Source organism: Cavia porcellus, unplaced genomic scaffold, assembly GCF_034190915.1.
Source record: "Cavia porcellus strain 051 isolate PalLab524CR breed Dunkin Hartley unplaced genomic scaffold, mCavPor4.1 scaffold_4, whole genome shotgun sequence".
NCBI classification, from domain to species: Eukaryota; Metazoa; Chordata; class Mammalia; order Rodentia; family Caviidae; genus Cavia; species Cavia porcellus.
Window position 1 is genome coordinate 45,199,945 of NW_026947487.1, and position 16,405 is coordinate 45,216,349.

General features: G+C 49.4%; 1 protein-coding gene across 3 annotated transcripts in view; it reads left to right on the forward strand.

Annotated features, from left to right (window-relative positions):
* The window catches only part of Clybl (citramalyl-CoA lyase), a 226,223-nt gene extending 211,289 nt beyond the window's left edge, over window positions 1-14,934 (forward strand). The window contains exons 8-9 of one of the 3 annotated variants that reach the window (XM_013141503.3): window positions 8,336-8,455; window positions 11,744-14,934. In XM_013141503.3, coding sequence (XP_012996957.2) covers window positions 8,336-8,443 — 108 coding nt within the window. In that variant the 3' untranslated portion in view covers window positions 8,444-8,455; window positions 11,744-14,934. Of the gene's footprint in view, window positions 1-8,335; window positions 8,456-9,417; window positions 9,565-11,743 lie in introns of those variants that run through there. The other 2 variants (XM_013141501.3, XM_013141502.3) reach the window with 2 other exon arrangements.
* Window positions 14,935-16,405: the final 1,471 nt, after the last annotated feature.

Genomic DNA, 16,405 nt, shown 5'->3' on the forward strand with positions numbered 1-16,405 from the left:
GGCCGAGGTAGCAGAGGCGGGCATTCCTAGGTTCACATTCAGGTGCAGTCAAGCCAAGGCCCATGGTCCTGGCAGCTGCAGGGAGCCACCTCAGAGAGGAGGCTTGGCCTTTCTCCCTGCAGCCCTGGGTCCCAGCTGCAGCTGCTGAAAGTTGCCTGGGAAGTGTCCTAGCATCACCAAAGGCCTGCATGGAGCAGATGGGCTCCTGGCAGCCTCTCTGGGGCCAGGGCTGCATGACAGGTGGATGAGCTTGGGGACCACAGGAAGGCCTCCTCCACTCCGGCTTTGTTGGCGGCTCTGTGGCCTCCTCCGCTCCTGCTCCGTGGGTGGCTCTGTGGCCTCCTCTGCTCCAGCTCCCTGGGTGCCTCTGTGGACTGTTCCGCTCTGGCTCCGTGGCCTCTGAGTTTTCAAAGCCAGAGCTGCAGAGGGAGGCTGGGAAGGGACGGGGTCTCCTCAGATCCAGGTGCAGGTCCTCAGGCTCTGGCCAAGCCCAACAGGGAAGCAGGGGCCGAAGGGCCTTCCCGAGGCGCTGGCACAGGTCCCCACTGAGTGCCATGCCCACCCTTCACGCCCTTGGCCTCTGTATCTGTGCAGTGCTTACAAGGCTGCCCAGCAAAGCCGAAGGGCAGAGGCAGCGCCTGACCCTAACCTGGGTCAGCATGGTACACTGTGTTGTCCCTGCTGACAACTTTCGCGGGACTTCTAGAAATTTCACGTAGAAAAAAAAAAAAAAGAAATTTCACATAGAGATACATTAGCATCTGCAAAATAACTGGCACTAGGAGTAAATGGCTGCTGAATTTTCACTCAAAAGATTATTAAGATATCTATCATTATCACTACAATTTGAAATGTTAAAAAAAAAGGAAAGAAAAATATCTTTTGTATTTCCACAGGCTTCAGTAAAATTCTATTTTTTACTTTTAATTTTTTCTTGGTAGTTAGGATTGAATCCAAGGTCTTACATAGGCAAGCACTTTACCATTCCCTGTTTAGTAATCTTTTTTTTTCTGTTTTTATGGCAGTTTTAAGATTTTTTCTATAAAACGAGATTACTGATATGAGAAGCAAATACAGGATCAAATGTCTTTTAATCTTAACAGTTTGAGTTCTTTTTGAGACTTAAAATGTCATTCACCTATTGCATTATTGAATTTTAGTGTTTCTGCTATAATAATTATAGTTTTTTTAAATGGAAACTCAGAATAAAAGCATATTACATTTCAATTTTCCTCAAATTCATTTGTTACAATTCCATTTTCACTTTTTTTTGGTACCAGAGATCGAACTCACAACCTCGAGCTTGCCAGGCAGGTGCTGTGCCCTGAGCCCTGTCACATTTTTTTTTCCACACTTTTTTCTTACCTGCACATTATCTTTGTATTTTTCACTTTATTTTAGTAGTAATATCTCTGAAGTAACAATATAGATCTGCTAGTTATTTTTATAAATTACATCAAAATAAGAATTTTAAATATTTAGTATATAAATATATGTATATTAAATCATTAATGTGTAAATTTTTCTATAATCATAGGTACAATGATTATTAGCTGTATAAAGCATTTACTGCAGTGGCAAGAGTTTGAGAATCGAGTAAAAGTCTTAGGCTCATCTTAATCCTTCTCATAAATCACTTACATAGGTTTAACTGATACTGAATCCCTGTTTAAGTTGTTTTTTGGGAGGGGTGATACCAGGAATTGAACCGAGGACTTTGTGTTTGCCAGACAGCTGCTGTGCACTGAGCTTTATCCCGGCATGAATCCTAGTTTTTATATCAGTAAAATAGAAATGATCCTGCATTCCCCACTACAAGTGAAAAAGTGTCTTTGAAAACATTTTGTGAAATGGTGAGGCACTAGGAGATGGAGGGGGGCTGGAGGTGCAGTGTCCAGGCAGGGCAGGGGCTTGCAGGTGTGCGACACTAGATTCAGTCCCTGGGACAAAGAGTGAGAACAGGAGGGAGGGAAGGAGGGAGAGAGAGAGAAAGGGAGAGAGAAAAGGAAGGGAGAGAGGGAGAAGGAGGGAGGGAGAGAGGGAGGGAGGGGGAGAGGGAGGGAGAGAGGGAGGGAGGGGGGAGGAAGGGAGGGAGGGAGAGGAGGAGGGAAGGAAGGAGGGAGGGAGAGAGGGAGGGTGGGAAAGAGGGAGGGAGGGAGAGAGGGAGGGAAGGAGAGAAGGAGGGAGGAAGAGAGGGAGGGAGGGAGGGAAGGAGAAAGGGAGGGAGGGAGAGAGGGAGGGAGGGAGGGAAGGAGAAAGGCAGGGAGGGAGAGAGGGAGGGAGGGAAAGAGGGAGGGAAAGAAGGCGGGAGTCCTCTACTGGGCTCCATCTGCAGAGACCAAGTTTTTGTTTGTTTGTTTGTTTATTTTAATTGTGAGACAGGGTCTCAAGTCACTAAGCTGTCCAGGCTGGGCTTGAACTCAAGATCCTCCTGCTTCAGCCTCCCACAGTGCTGGGATGGCAGGGTGCACTGCCGATCCCAGCTCCCATGTGCTGTTTCAACACCATCAGCAAGACCTTCAGAGCTTCCCCTATGCTCCTGGTGTGTCCTGGGTGCAGGGGTCAAGGAGTCACAGGTCCATGACACTTGGCTATGACCCCAAGGCCACCCAGCATGATGTGAAGCCAGCCTGGAACATGCAGGACTCCGGGAGCACAGCCTTGCAAGGGTGCGCGTGTGTTTGGGGGCTGGGCCTCCTGGACTGGTGGGCAGGCAGGTACAAGGCTGACATAGGGGGCAGGGCCTGAGAGAGCCCACATGATTTTGAAAGTGCAGAGGGAACTGAGGCTGGGTTTAGCAAATGGCAAACCCATTGGATCTGCTTTAGAAAGAGCACAGCCTGATGCCGGGTGTGGTGTCTCACACCTGTGATCCCAGCACTCATGAGGCTGAGGCAGGAGGATCCCCGAATGTTCGAAGCCAGCCGGGGCTACAAAGTGGAACCCTGTTTCACAAAATAAATAAATAAATAAGCAAAAAAGACAACAGCTTGATCCCAGTTAGGAAAATGAAACACACACACACACACTCCAGCCAAGCAGGGACAGCTTTTCACTAAGCTTGGAGCCTAGCAGCCAAACTTCCACCCTTAAAACCAATATTACAGGGGCTGGGGATTTAGCTCAGCGGCATAAGCGCCTGCCTTGCAAGCCTGTGGTCATGAGTTCGATCCCTGGTACCGGTAAAAATACAAAAACAAACAAAACCAATATTACAGCCAAATCATGAGGAAGACACAGGGACCTGCCCAAGACTTGGAACTGGTCAGGTTGAAAGTAGGAGAGAAGGCAGAGGTGGAGCCAGGAGCATCCTGGGGAGGGCCTTTCCCTCCCTTCTGCTGGAAGGGCTGCTCTGCTGGAGGCTGGTTCCGGGCTGGGGCTGGGACATTTCACCATATTCAGACACAACCAGAGTCCTAATGGGGTTTTTTTTGGGGGGGTGGGGGGTTGTTTGTTTGTTTTTGAGACAGGGTCTCACTATGCAGTCCAGGCTGGCTTTGAACTCACTGTGTAGCCCCGACTGGGTTTGAACTCATGGTGACCCTCCTGCCTCCTGAGTGCTGGGACTCCGGGTGTGCACCACCACACCTGGCTTGAAGGCAAAATTGATAATAATGGCTGACACTGATTTTAATTAAAATATTAGGACTTCACCGGGAAGTGTCACTGAGCACAGGACAATGCCATGTGGGAATAGGGTGTGACCCTGAAAAGCAGAGACTGCAAGGACTGTGCGACACAGGGGCCCCTCTTGCAGGGAATCTCTGCACCTTCAGATCACAGTGTGGTGGAGGAAACAACCTGCTATCCCAAGAAGTTGAAAGCAAAGCCAGTAGGGAAGGAATCAGGTCAATCTGGGCCAGGGGTGGAGCTCAGGGGCAGAGCCCAGCACACACTGCTGAAAACGTGAGGTCAGTTCGTGGCTCCCGGCACGTGACCCTTCCTGTCCCCAGGGAGAACACGTCTCCACCGCCAAGGGCCAGAAATGCAAAAGTGAACGTTCCACAGAGGTGCATGCGGTTACCTCTGCCAGTGTCACCATTTTCCCAGAAACAGGAAAGGCTTCCCCAGGGTGCTCAGGTGACAGAAATAAGTGACTGAGGTGTAGGGAAATCAAGCGCCCGACTGTCACACAGATGACTGTCCCTCCAGAGTCTGAAATCACAGACCTGTGTACTGAAGGCTGCGCTATGTGACTGGCCAGGGGTCTGTGATGGTCAGAAACCGCAGTGACCATTTCTGTGTGCCTGTGCAGCCCGGCAGGGGTGGAACCCTTGCCGGCCCCTGGCTTTCTTAGATTCTTGTCGCATTTCATGGCACCCCTGCTTCTTTTCTTCCCCATCTGCTCCCGCCAACCCCAAGCTCCTTGAAGGCGGGGGTGGAGTCCCCGCACCTGGCTCCCAGCAGCTCTCCCAAGACCTGCCCAGTTCATAATGGACAGAAGAGTGGGGGGAAGCTGGCTATGGGCACATCAATGCCTGGTGAGAGAGAGAACCATTTCCCAAAGGCTTCACCCCTGCGCATCTGTGGCACCAACGAGTTCCCGGCCAATCCCCAGCTTTCTGCGTCAGCCCTGTGGAAAGAGACCCAGGACCCTGCATTTTAAATCACTCTCACACACACCAGGACTCCAAGTTACAGTCGCATAGCACACTTGGGACATTTTCAGTTGATAAACCTTCAAGAGTGCCAGCTTCCGGCACACACAAACAGGCTCGCCTCTGTTCTGTTCTTACAAGCTACAGAGCCGACTTGCCTGCTTGCTTCTTCTCTCTGTGACTCAGTTTCCTCAGTTTTAACCTGGCAATGGGTACACACACATAGAAACAGGAATGAAACAAACAGCGGATTCGAGGAGCCATGGAGAGGCACTGGGAAAGCTGCTCGCTGGGTGCAGAATTTCAGTGCCGGAAGAGGAAGATCTAGACCTCTCTGTCACATAACCCCAGAGCACACTTAACTCTGCTGAACCATATGTGTAAAAATGGCAAAGAGAGTAACTTATGTGATATTTTTTAACCAAAATTAAAAGGTGGGGGGAACCTTTTTTTGTCAACTGTGGTGGCGTGTGCCTATAATCCCAGCTCTTGGGAGGCTGAGGCAGGAGGATCGCCGTGAGTTAGAGACCAGCCTGGGTTATATAGTAGTTCAAGACCAGCCTGGACTACTACTCTGTCTCAAAAAACCAAAACTGAAACCAAACAAAACAATGGCTTTTTTTCCCAGTGGGGTTGAAACAAGGAAACCCCAAGCTACATCCCAGGCCGTGTTCTATTATTTTGAGGCAGGGGCTTCTTATGTAGTCCAAGCTGGTCTCAAATTTACAGTCTTCCTGCTTCAGCCCCTAAGTAGCTTGGATTGTAGGCAGTGCAATTGCACCTGGCCAAAAAGAGAAAGAAAGAGAACTTACTAATAGGACAGATAATGACAACATCAGGATTACACAGAACAAAGGCGCACACAGCCCTAAGCTTGGGTCTGGGGACTAGGAACCACTAAAAAATTATAACTGTTACCATCTTTGTTGACAGGGTTTTTAAGATATTTAATGATGAATAAATTATTATTTAGAGGCATTTAAAATACAATGATACAGACGCTCCCTATGCGGGTTGAAATGGGGTGCCAACTTTTCAAGAAACCACAAGGCTGTGAAACTGAAGCTTCTCTAGAATCATTCACTAAGGAATATTTCAAACTCTGAAAATCCGAGTAGCCTTTGACAAACTGCATTTTTTCCAAGTGCTGACCGGAAAGACCATTTACATGTCCTATGAAGATCCATATAGAGTATTTAAAAAACAGCCAGATTATAGGCTGGTATGTGAAAGCAGAAGGATATTCAGATTAGTCTAACTCTTTTGTGTTTTGTTTGTTTTTTGAAGCAGGGCCTCACTATATAGTTAGGGCTGGTCTTGAACTCACTATGTAGCCTAGACTAGTCTCAAACTCGCAAGGATCCTCCTGCCTCAGCCTCCCAAGTACTGGGATGACAGATTTGCACCACCATGGCTGATGTAGGCAATCTAATTCTCAAAACATTAAAATCCTTGTTTTTCATCATTGAAGGAAGCAGAACAAAAAAAATTTGTTTTTGTTTTCCACCTTAAGGGAGAAAATCAAGCAAGACAGAAAAAATGATCCCCCACCCCTGAAAAGCCACAGGAAGTACTTGCCATCTTTGATGTGCTGGGGAAGGAAAAGCACTTTCAGGCACCAGGCATAGACCCAAAGACAGCATTTTGATTCCGTGTGCGTCTATGCTAATTCTGTTTCTCCGGCCTATTATTCAGGCCTTCGAAGGGCAGATGTGCTGTTTTACAGGGCCATAATCCACCCAGTGGGCAGATAACCAAGAGGCCTTGGTCTTCCTCATTTTCTCCAGTGAGAAACTCAGACGATTGCCTCGTAAAGCAGCATGGGACCCACGCCCCGACTCCTACAGGGTGCTGGCCTTGGAGCCTTCTCACTCTGACTTCGTACAATGCATCACGCTCAGAGAGATGCCTAGGCTGGGCATGGGCTGGATTAAGTGACCAGAGGCCAGAGTGGGGATGTGAATGGAGTGGTGAGAGGGTGGGAGGGTCCCTCGGAGGCCGAGATTGCAGGCCACACAGGTGTTCGAGGGAAAGCATCATGAAAGAAAATCCTAATTACATCTCTTGATGGAAAGCTGCCATCCTTGCTAAGGATGCCCTGGTGGGTCCACCCTATGTGTGCACAACCCTGAGTGACCACCTTGTGGTTTGGGGTGGCCCAGCACAGGGTCCCAGAAGTCCTGAGTAAGGGCAGGACAGCACCTGTGCACCTGAGACCTAGGAAGGGCTGAGCCCTGCAACATTAGTACACAAGTCTCCAAGACACCGGCTACCTTGCCCACAGGTAGACAGAAGAGTGGAGAGAGGGGCCGGGGCTGGTACAGCACAAAGAAGGAACAAAAAGCCCAGCAACGTGTGAACACCTCTAGTCCCAGTACTTGGGAGGCCGAGGCAGGAGGATTGCTGCAAATTTGAGGGCAACCTTTAACTCACCTACATAGTGAGTTAAAGCCAAGCAGGAACTACACAGTGACACCCTGTCTCAAAAAGAAAAGGAAAGGAAGGAAAGAACATAAGTAACAGGATAGTAACTTTGGATTCCAAGCCACCTTCTGTCCATTTAGTTTTTTTTCCTAATAGACTAAAGAAACCTGTTATTGTTGTTGTTGTTAAAAAAACTTTCTTGTTATCTTAGTGTAGCACTGAGATTCAAGTATTAGCCATGGCTCCAAGGTTTCCAGTTTCGTTTTTTTTGGTTTTGGTGGTGGGGTTTGAACCCAGGGCCTTTGCATTGAGCTGCATCCCAGCCCTTTTTGACTTTGAAACAGAGTCACACTAAGTTGCTAAATTGCCAGATGTGGACTTGAACTTGTGAATTGTCCTGCCTCAGCTTCCCAGGGTGCTGGGATTACAGCTCCAACTTTTCTGGGTCACATAATCTTGGAAAATCCGTCAAGTCCTTTGGGCCTCAGTTTCCCAAGCCAGAAAAGGCTTAGGTCACATGATACATGGAATCAGTATCTATAAAAGGGGAGAAAAATGAACTTGCAAAATTAGAATAGGAGACCCAGAGATGCCTTTGCGTCCCGACACTCACCAGAACTGTGATTTATTTGCCGCGTGCTCTTGCCTCTGGTCCTTTTGCTTCTGTTTCACAGGTGTGGCTGGCAGACTCCTGGCCTTTACCCAGTATAATCTTAGCCTGCATTTGCTTAGCCCTGTACGTGACACCTCTCCACTGTGTTAACACAAGGAGGATGCCTTTTGCCATTAACTTGATAATACAGTTTTTAAAAATAATAATTAGGGGCTGGAGGTTTAGCTCAGCGGCATAAGCACCTGCCTTGCAAGCAGGCAGTCGTGAGTTCGATCCCCGGTACGGATAAAAATGAAAAAGATAAAAAAAAAATAGTAATAATAATAATAATTAGTTGCCAGAGCATGTTGTTGCTTTTAAAGTCCTATGCAATATTTCAAAAGCCACATAATCAACTCCCTAAATTTTCCTTCTACAGTTTCTTTTTGCTTGATTTCAAGAGTTAAGTGAACAGCTTCTCATATTTTGCATCTGATGTATTTTTCCTTCCTATTAAAATGCTGTGTGGGGTTTTTTTTTTTTTAATTCCTCTAAGAAATCTTTCCCCTGCAATTTGCTTTGGCTCTCTCAGAAGTTGGGTAGGAAAGTCAGTGTAATTCAGGTGGAATCTAAAAATGTTCTTGTTGTACAAGGGTGCGCCAAAAGGAAGCCTATAATTTCCAAACCTTCTTTCAGGAAGTTTGTGTTCTCTGTGTTGCAGGGAGCCTTTACTTTCCAAGGGAGTATGATCGACATGCCGTTGCTGAAGCAGGCCCAGAACATTGTTACGCTTGCCACATCCATCAAGGAAAAATCATCTGTTAAATGAAGCGCACATCAGGTGGGCTGAACATACACAGTGCGATTCTTAAGGCCAAACTGCACACTCGGGCGGGCCAGGCTGGGGCCAGCTGCGTGTACAGGGCAGTGTTGTCCTCCTTCTCCTTCTTGCTGTTGTCTTCTTGGCCGAATTATCCCTCTAAAAATGAGCTGCTTCTGGTGTCCCTTAAGCATGTGATCTTATTGTTGTTTACTGATGTGTGGAAATATAGACTTAGGATTTTGTGGAGGAAGAAATCATGGAGGGACATGAACCTGGGCACCAGTTAGGTGTTTCGTGAGACAGTCTTTCATTAAATCCCACACTCCCCCTTGGAGTACACGCTTGCCACCTTACCCATGTGTACAGCTGACATCGCAGATAATTTTAAGGACAGGCTTTTTTAAAAAAAATAAAGGTAAAATGAGGAAGTCTTGTGGATTTCACTAGCGATCCTATAAAACAATATGAACACCATGGAAAACATTATGGAGGATTACCTTTGCTTGTAAAGCTACCTCCCAAAAATAAACTCCCCAAACTGATTACTGTTAGCCTCCATCCCCCAACCGTGCCATCCCTACCCTCAAACTGTGGGGCAGGAGCCTGAAAGAGCTCATGGGGTGAATGCTTCGGGTCAGCAGTTACCGGCAATTAAAAAATAAACGTGCAGGAACACAAGACCGTGCATCCTCCCTTTTCTTTTCCCACTTTAACTTCCCGCCACTGAGGCCATTTCCCCTGGAAATGCATGGCAGGGACGGGGCTCCCTCGGCCATAAACTTGTAGTGTGTCCCACGACACAAAGCCAGGGCACCAGGCTGGTGCTATGGCCCCCTGCAAGATTTGCATCACATTAGAGATGCTGCTGCAGGTCAGATGGGTGGTGTGGTTAACGGGCTTAGTAAAGCTGTTTTGAAGAGGTTAACCCAGCTTGTAGGAAGGGTAAACAAACATAACAACCGGCATTGTTCCCTATTCAGCACGTACTCTTATATTGAAGGCTAAAGGGTATTGAAGCCGCAGAGGATCAGCTTGTGCGTGCCAGTGGACGCCAATGAAGTTTGAAACACCAACAATCAAAGATTTTGTTTCTGTTCCTCATTAAATCATGAGCTTTTGTGCCGAGACTCTGGATGACTGTTCTTTAAGAAATTAACAGAATGGGAAGTTTTAAACTCTACACCAACCTTTTCACGACCCACACAGCAGCGACCTGCTAGTCTTAAGACAAACACCGCAGGGAAGGCTGTTCTGTTTATTTAAATTTGTAAATAGAAAACAGTTGTTTCTTGGTTTCATTTTTTCACCTCCTCCTACGCCCTCTTGGTATGTTCCCTCCGCCGCCCCAAGTGTGGGCCCAACCAGGGGTCTCCTTTCCCCCACTTCCTCTGGGTCCTACAAGAAACCCCCAGAGAGGTGAGCAGAGTGAAGACTGGTCACGGGCAAAGACCTTTTGACACCAAGAGAGATGTCACCGTGAGGGCAGGAAGGGGATCTCCCATCCATGGGCTCCTGAAGGAACTTAGGCCTGCGACACACATTCTTGAGACATCAACTAACATTCCCAAAAAGGGATCTCAAGGAGACAGCTCCTGAGATGAGCTGTGATCACTCTTTCCTGTACCCTCCTTTGGGCATCATCCCTCTCCATCTGGGTTGTCCTATGCTGCCCCAGAGTTTCCGGAAAGGCGGGTGGCAGCCACACCACCCTCCCTCGGGGAGTGGCAGGGGGCAGACAGCATCTCAGCCACATCATAGGGGACCAGTGTCACCCAAGCCATGGCCCTCAACTGCAGCCCAGGCCTCAGGTTGCCACTGGGAGTCAAGGAGAGGAGTAGCTCCCAATCCTCCACATGGGGCCTCCTCAAGCCAGGGACCTCCACCTTCAGGGCTGGTCCCATGGGAAACCTGCAAGAGGAAAGTAAAGGATGCTGGGACCACAGGAAAAACAACCTGGCTTCCTGCCCCACCCCGGGCCCACGGGGGGCTCCACATGTACTAGTCCTAAACTGGACTTGGTTCAAACAAAGCCACCTTACTAAATCTCCACAGCAGGGACTGATGTTCCCTGTAATCAGGGTCCTGATTGTGGTAGGATAGCAAGACTGGACCACAGTACTGTTCTCCCAGTGGAGACCCTGCCGAGGGTGCCAGAAAGGTTATCCCTGGCCACAGCCCTGTGTGCCTCAGGCTGTGACAGACAGAGCCGGGAACGGGGGGACTTGGACACAGATTCTGTCCCTCTGCATCTGCCTGCATCTCTGGGTGCTGAGGGTGGCAAGGAAGGGCACTGGGCCAGGGGACCTGTCCTCTGCACGCTGCACTGCTGACCTGGGCTGTGATGCCTGCCACTCGCCTCCTAGCTAGGGAGGGAGCCCTGGAAGGGGATCTCACCACTAATCAGATTAATTAAAAACCATACCTGTTTATGGTTTGTGTTGCTCATGACAAGCCCCTGCTCCAGATCACCCCCTTGTTATTAATTCTTGGAGGCTAAATTATAGGTAACACTATTAAAACATTATCAGAACTAATGAGAAACAATTACTTAGAAAATGAGCCAGGACAAGATTGAGTTGAGAACATCAGGGTGATCACCATAGATTAGTTTAATAAATCATCAGGTGCAAGGCAGGATGGACTGTATGGACGCGAAGCCCATCACAGGAAAATGAAATTGAGATTTTTTTTGCATAATTTTTTCATTAATCTCAATAGGACCCGTGTGGTGGAGATTGCTTTATTCCCCTAATACCTTGGGGGGGGGCAGTAATGTCTTCATTGTTTTACTGAGGGCTTGATGACAGCCTGTGACAATCTCATTTTAATGTACACAGGATTCTATCAATACTGTCCTGTTTTATGAAAATGGCGAGCGGGACCCCAGTGGCGTGGGGCACTGTCCACGGAGCACGAGTTTTGAAGTTGCAGGGGTCTGGAGACCTCCTTTCCGACGTCCACATGCACCCGCAGCCCTCCACTCCTGTCCTCTGGGGACAGGATGGGGACATGGGAGTCCTGCCGAATGAAGACTTGATGGCCCCAGTTTCTAAATTTGAAACTTGCCGCTTGCCTGGCATATTCTGCCGGGTTGATAGGACATCTGTGTGGCTGTCGCCCCCTCTCTAGAATAGACGTGTCATTATTACCACGAACATCTCTGCCCCCCAGTAATTCAGCTGGAGTTTGAGGAAACTGACCTTACTCTTCGGGGGCATCACAGCTTTTTTATGTATCTGCCTTTAGCGTTTCCATTTACCTTGCAACCTAAATCTTCCGTTGTTATTATTTTTGTCTCTCCTTTAGCACCAGGAAGGTAATGGATGTTACAAAACCGGTTATAAAATTTCCATCAAGACCTCTGCATAGGAGTGCTGTGAGGCCAGGGGCCTCGGCCTGCCGGTGCCGCGGAGACAGCGATCTGGATCTCGCTGCCGAGCCGCCCGGCCCTGTCTCCCGCAGGGCTCCCGAGAGCACTGGGGGCTCGCAGTTACCGGACCCCGCGTTTAAACCTCAAAGCCCTGGCTTATCCAGTCTTCCCTTCCGCGCTGTTTGAAGCGGGCCGGCCCGGAGGGGACTAATAGAAGGGCGACCGAAACGCAAAGCCAGTTCCTTTGGTCCCCAGCTCAGCACCTGCACGCTGACGCGGGGCGCCCGGCAGCTTTTCGCGGTTCTTAGACGGATGCTTTCCGCTGTCCCTGTTGTTGGTTCGGTTAAATCTCAGGAATCTCTCGGCAGCGCACCTTGCAGGAAAACCACGCGCGGAAAGAACGCGACCTCCCAGCGCCCGGGGCTGCGCCGCGACCCAGAGTGTTCATTTGGAAAAAGCCTCCCGGGACGGGGACCGACTCCCCTTTGAGTTCTTTTCCCCCCATTCTAAGAGATCTGCCGGGTTTCAGTCTCGCTGCTTCCGATGGAAAAGTCCCCGCGAGGCGGAGCCCGCACAAGCGGCCAGCCGGGAACCTGGAGACCTTGGGCCTGGGACCGCGCGGTCCCAGGGCTCCCGGAGAGGTGCGCGTGGAGCTGCGCTCGGGGCGCAGCGGGGTAGCCCGGCTGCCCGGACCCTGCGCTCCTGTCACGCAGCCCCGCTGCGACGGTGGCAGATCAAAGGCTGCCCCGTGTCCCCGCGGAGCCAGGGACAATCGCGTGCCTTTGTGCGCTGTTGCTAGGAGCCCGAGAAACTAAAGGAAAGTGTCAGGAGCATGTTAATCAGACTCGTTACAGTGTAACAATAACGTCTCTCTCCGGGATCCGGGTCCGGTGCTCCCCGCGCACCCCGTGCAGGCGACACCTGCGTGGGCCCCGCATCGAATTGGCCTCGGAGTCGCGGCCACTGTGATTTGTGGCCGAGCTCTGCAAACCCCAGCGCGTCCTGCCCTGATTGGACCCTGGTCCGCTACTCTGCCGGCCTGGTAGCCGCTTGTTGGACCAAGGAGGTGGCGCGATCCCGGTCCCTGGCTTTCCAGTCATGCAGTGGATCACGCGCGTTTCTCAACACAGTATCTGAAGCAAGAGAAAAAAGGATACTCCAGTTCAAAGAGCTTGACTGGTTAAGCTTCCCAAGTACCAGTCAACTTTGCCAATTTCCCTCTCACATCCTTAGAGGGCAGGTGATAATTCTCAACTTAGTAAAGAAAGAACTTCGATGAGAGTGAAGATTCCTCTGGATTTTTCCCAAGGAATCACTTCATTTATTTAGTCACTCAACAAACACCTGTTGGGCCAAATGGGTCACAGAACACCATAGGACTTGCCCAATAAGCTTTTCTCTTAAAATGCCTTTGTGGAAGTCTAGGGAGGTGCAAAGCTGAAAAGTAACATCAAATGTTAAAGAGAAGTCCCAGGGCCCTCTAGTACAGCCTAGAGAGATGCAAATTAAAAATTAAAACCCTCTTGGAAAACCTTGAGCATAACTTTGGAGTTTTTCCACTCTTTCATCTTCTTGTGCCTCCTCCTTGGTGGATAGGAGCCAGACAGGGGTCTGAGGGGTGAGGTCCAGTGTGCCTACACCCACTCTGGCTTGCAGCAGACTCCTCCAGCCTGGCTCTGACCCCACCTCCCCCAGAGGCCATATACAGACAACTGGTGCCAGGCTTGGTGGTGCAGGCCTGTAGTTCCAGCACTCAGGAGGCTGAGGCAGGAGGATCACCATGAGTTTGAGACCACTCTGGGCTATATAACCAGACCTGTTTTAAAACGTACACACACACACACACACACACACAGAATGGGGAAGCTGCTTAGGCTGCGGGCAGCAGCTGGCCCAGGCGAGATGACTTTCTCCCACATGACCACTTGTTCAGGAGCCACCCTGCTCCGCTGGAGTAGACTCAGTCAGGACAAAGCCTGCGGGTGAGCCCTCTGCTCACAGCCCACGGACGCCTGGCGATCTGGAAGGAGTCGCGTCACTACAGGATCGCTCCGTGACTCTCGAGCGATTCTCAAGCTCTCCTGTGGCCCATGCCTATAAGACACCTGGGAAGCTGAGGCAGGAGGATTAAAAATTGGAGCCCAGCCTGGGTCAATTAGCAACTTAGGGAGACCCTAATATTAGAGAGAACTGGGGATGTAGCTCAGTATGAAGGCCCTACGTTCAACCCCAGTCACGCCAAAAAAAAAAAAAAAAAAGAATAAAAAGGGAAATCTGAGGCTGGAGATGCAGCTGAGTGGCACAGCCCCTGCCACTTGCAAGTGCAAGGCCCCAAGTTAGATCCTTGGTACCAAAAAAGAAAAAAAGAAAAACAGGACATGCTCCTGAGGTGAGGGCTTGGGTCCGGAAGGAGCTTTCAGGCTTTCTTTCTTTCTTCACAGTTAACAGACTGAAAACTCCATCTTATGCAGTGTTGTGACAGTTAAAATATCTGCTGAGGGAAAAACACAAAGAAAAGAACCGGATTGTTTGGTCTACGAATACCAAACCATTGGTTTGGCACATTGTGTTTTGTTTGAAACAATGAATCAAATGACTTTAGTTATACAGGGACATTCCCTTCCCACCCTCTGTGGAGCCTCTGGCTTCCTATCTAAAAAGGAGGCTGTGGGGTCTCCTCTGGGGCCCAGGAAGGGAAGGACAGAAAACCACTGTGATGTCTGGGCCTCTGTTTTCAGGGATGCTAAGGATAGAGGAGCACCCATCCCCACTGTGCTGCCAGGGGTGCTGCAGGCAACTTCGGCCAGCAAGGACAGAGAGAGCGTGAGCGCAAGGACAGCGTGACTCAGCTCAAGGGCGGCAGCACCTGCTGCTCTGACCTCACCATGGCTCTCCCAAGTCCCCATGTGCCACCAAGGCCTTGCCCCCAGGCTACACGAGGGCTGAGCAAAACATGGAGTGTGTCTTACCTTAAAAATAAAAAAATTGGAGGGGCTAGGGATTTAGCTCAGCCGCATAAAGCGCCTGCCTTGCAAGCAGGCAGTCGTGAGTTTGATCCCTGGTACCGATAAAAAGACCAAAAAAAATTTTTTTTAATAAAAAATAAAAAAAGACACATTGCCACAAACTGAACTCAAAAATCTCTTCCTTGCTTCGAGCATGCATATCCCATCATTCTTGCCAGTTTCCGAGGACTCTGAAGCCCTCTTTCAGGAATGCCAGGAATACAGTGACTGCCGGTTCGGAAAAACATGGAGATGTGTCCTCTTCCACCTGATGCCCCCAATCTGGCTCTGCATGGCCTCCCACGCTTCCCCAAAGTCAAAATGTCCATGAAAGGGAAGCGTGTTCACCTCCAGGCAGCCATCATGGTGCAACTAAAGATACTCAAAATTAAGGGGGAAAAAGGTTAAAATGGAGCTGGGGGGTGTAGCCGTGATAGAAGAGCACTTGGCTACCATGTGTGAAGCACTGGCACACACAGACACACACACACTGCTAAAATGATTGATTTTGAAGCCATGCATAATAGTACATCATGTAATTCTAGCACCCAGGAGGCTGAGGCAGGAGGATCACCACGAATTTAAGGCCAGCCTGAACTACATACCAAGACCTGTCTCAAACAAAACAAAATAAAAAACAAAAAAATGTAAATGTTATGTACATTTTACCATTTTTAAAAAGTTTTTAAAAAGATCAATGAGAAATAATAAATAAAATAACAAATAGGTATAGTATTTTTGAAAAGCGCCAAACACTCAACTTGGCTTACAGGAAACTCAATACAGGACAAATCTTTTCCATCCAGGTAGGAAATCCGACCTGCAATAGACGACGAGAATCTTGCCCCTGCGAAGCTGGCTGCAAAGTACATGTCTATGACGTGAACTCCATTTTCTCATTTGCTTACTGGGGCCCGAGGCTCTGCTGTTAGGGTGCCCCTATATTGAGGGGCAGGCACGGCCTGGCCGTCTTCATACTACACTTTAAAGCCCCAGGAGGGGTTGGGGCTGGAGATTTAGCTCAGCGGCATAAGCGCCTGCCTTGCAAGCAGGTAGTCGTGAGTTCGATCCCTGGTACCGATGAAAAGGAAAAAGACAAAAAAATAAAAATAAAAAATAAAGCCCCAGGAGGGCCTGCAGTGCCAGATTCTGCGTGAAGGGGGCGCCATTCCCATAGAAAAATACAAACTAGTGGTCTTCTGGGAGTTGTGTGTCTGCGGGCCCAGTTAGAGGACTTGCTTAAGGTCACTCTGTTATCTCTGTATTTTCTCCACCAAACTACACAGTCCCACCTAAGAGTGCCGGGGATTTGAGGTTCCACCTTGCTCCTGGCTTTGTTTTAGAACAATGACAGCGCCCGGATGCAGCACTGTCTGTGATGGGTGTCACCACCTTGTCCAGGATTGATCAGCTCCTGAGCTCCGATCCTCCCACCTCAGCCTCCCAAGGAGCTGGGACAAGGGTCAGAAAGGCTGGAGAGTGACTTGGATTGTCTAGGAAAGCAGTCCCGAGAGAAAGAAAGGGTGGAGGACACACACGTGGCAGCCAGAGGAGCTACTGACCTTGCCTCTGCAACGGTGTCCTCCTGGGCTG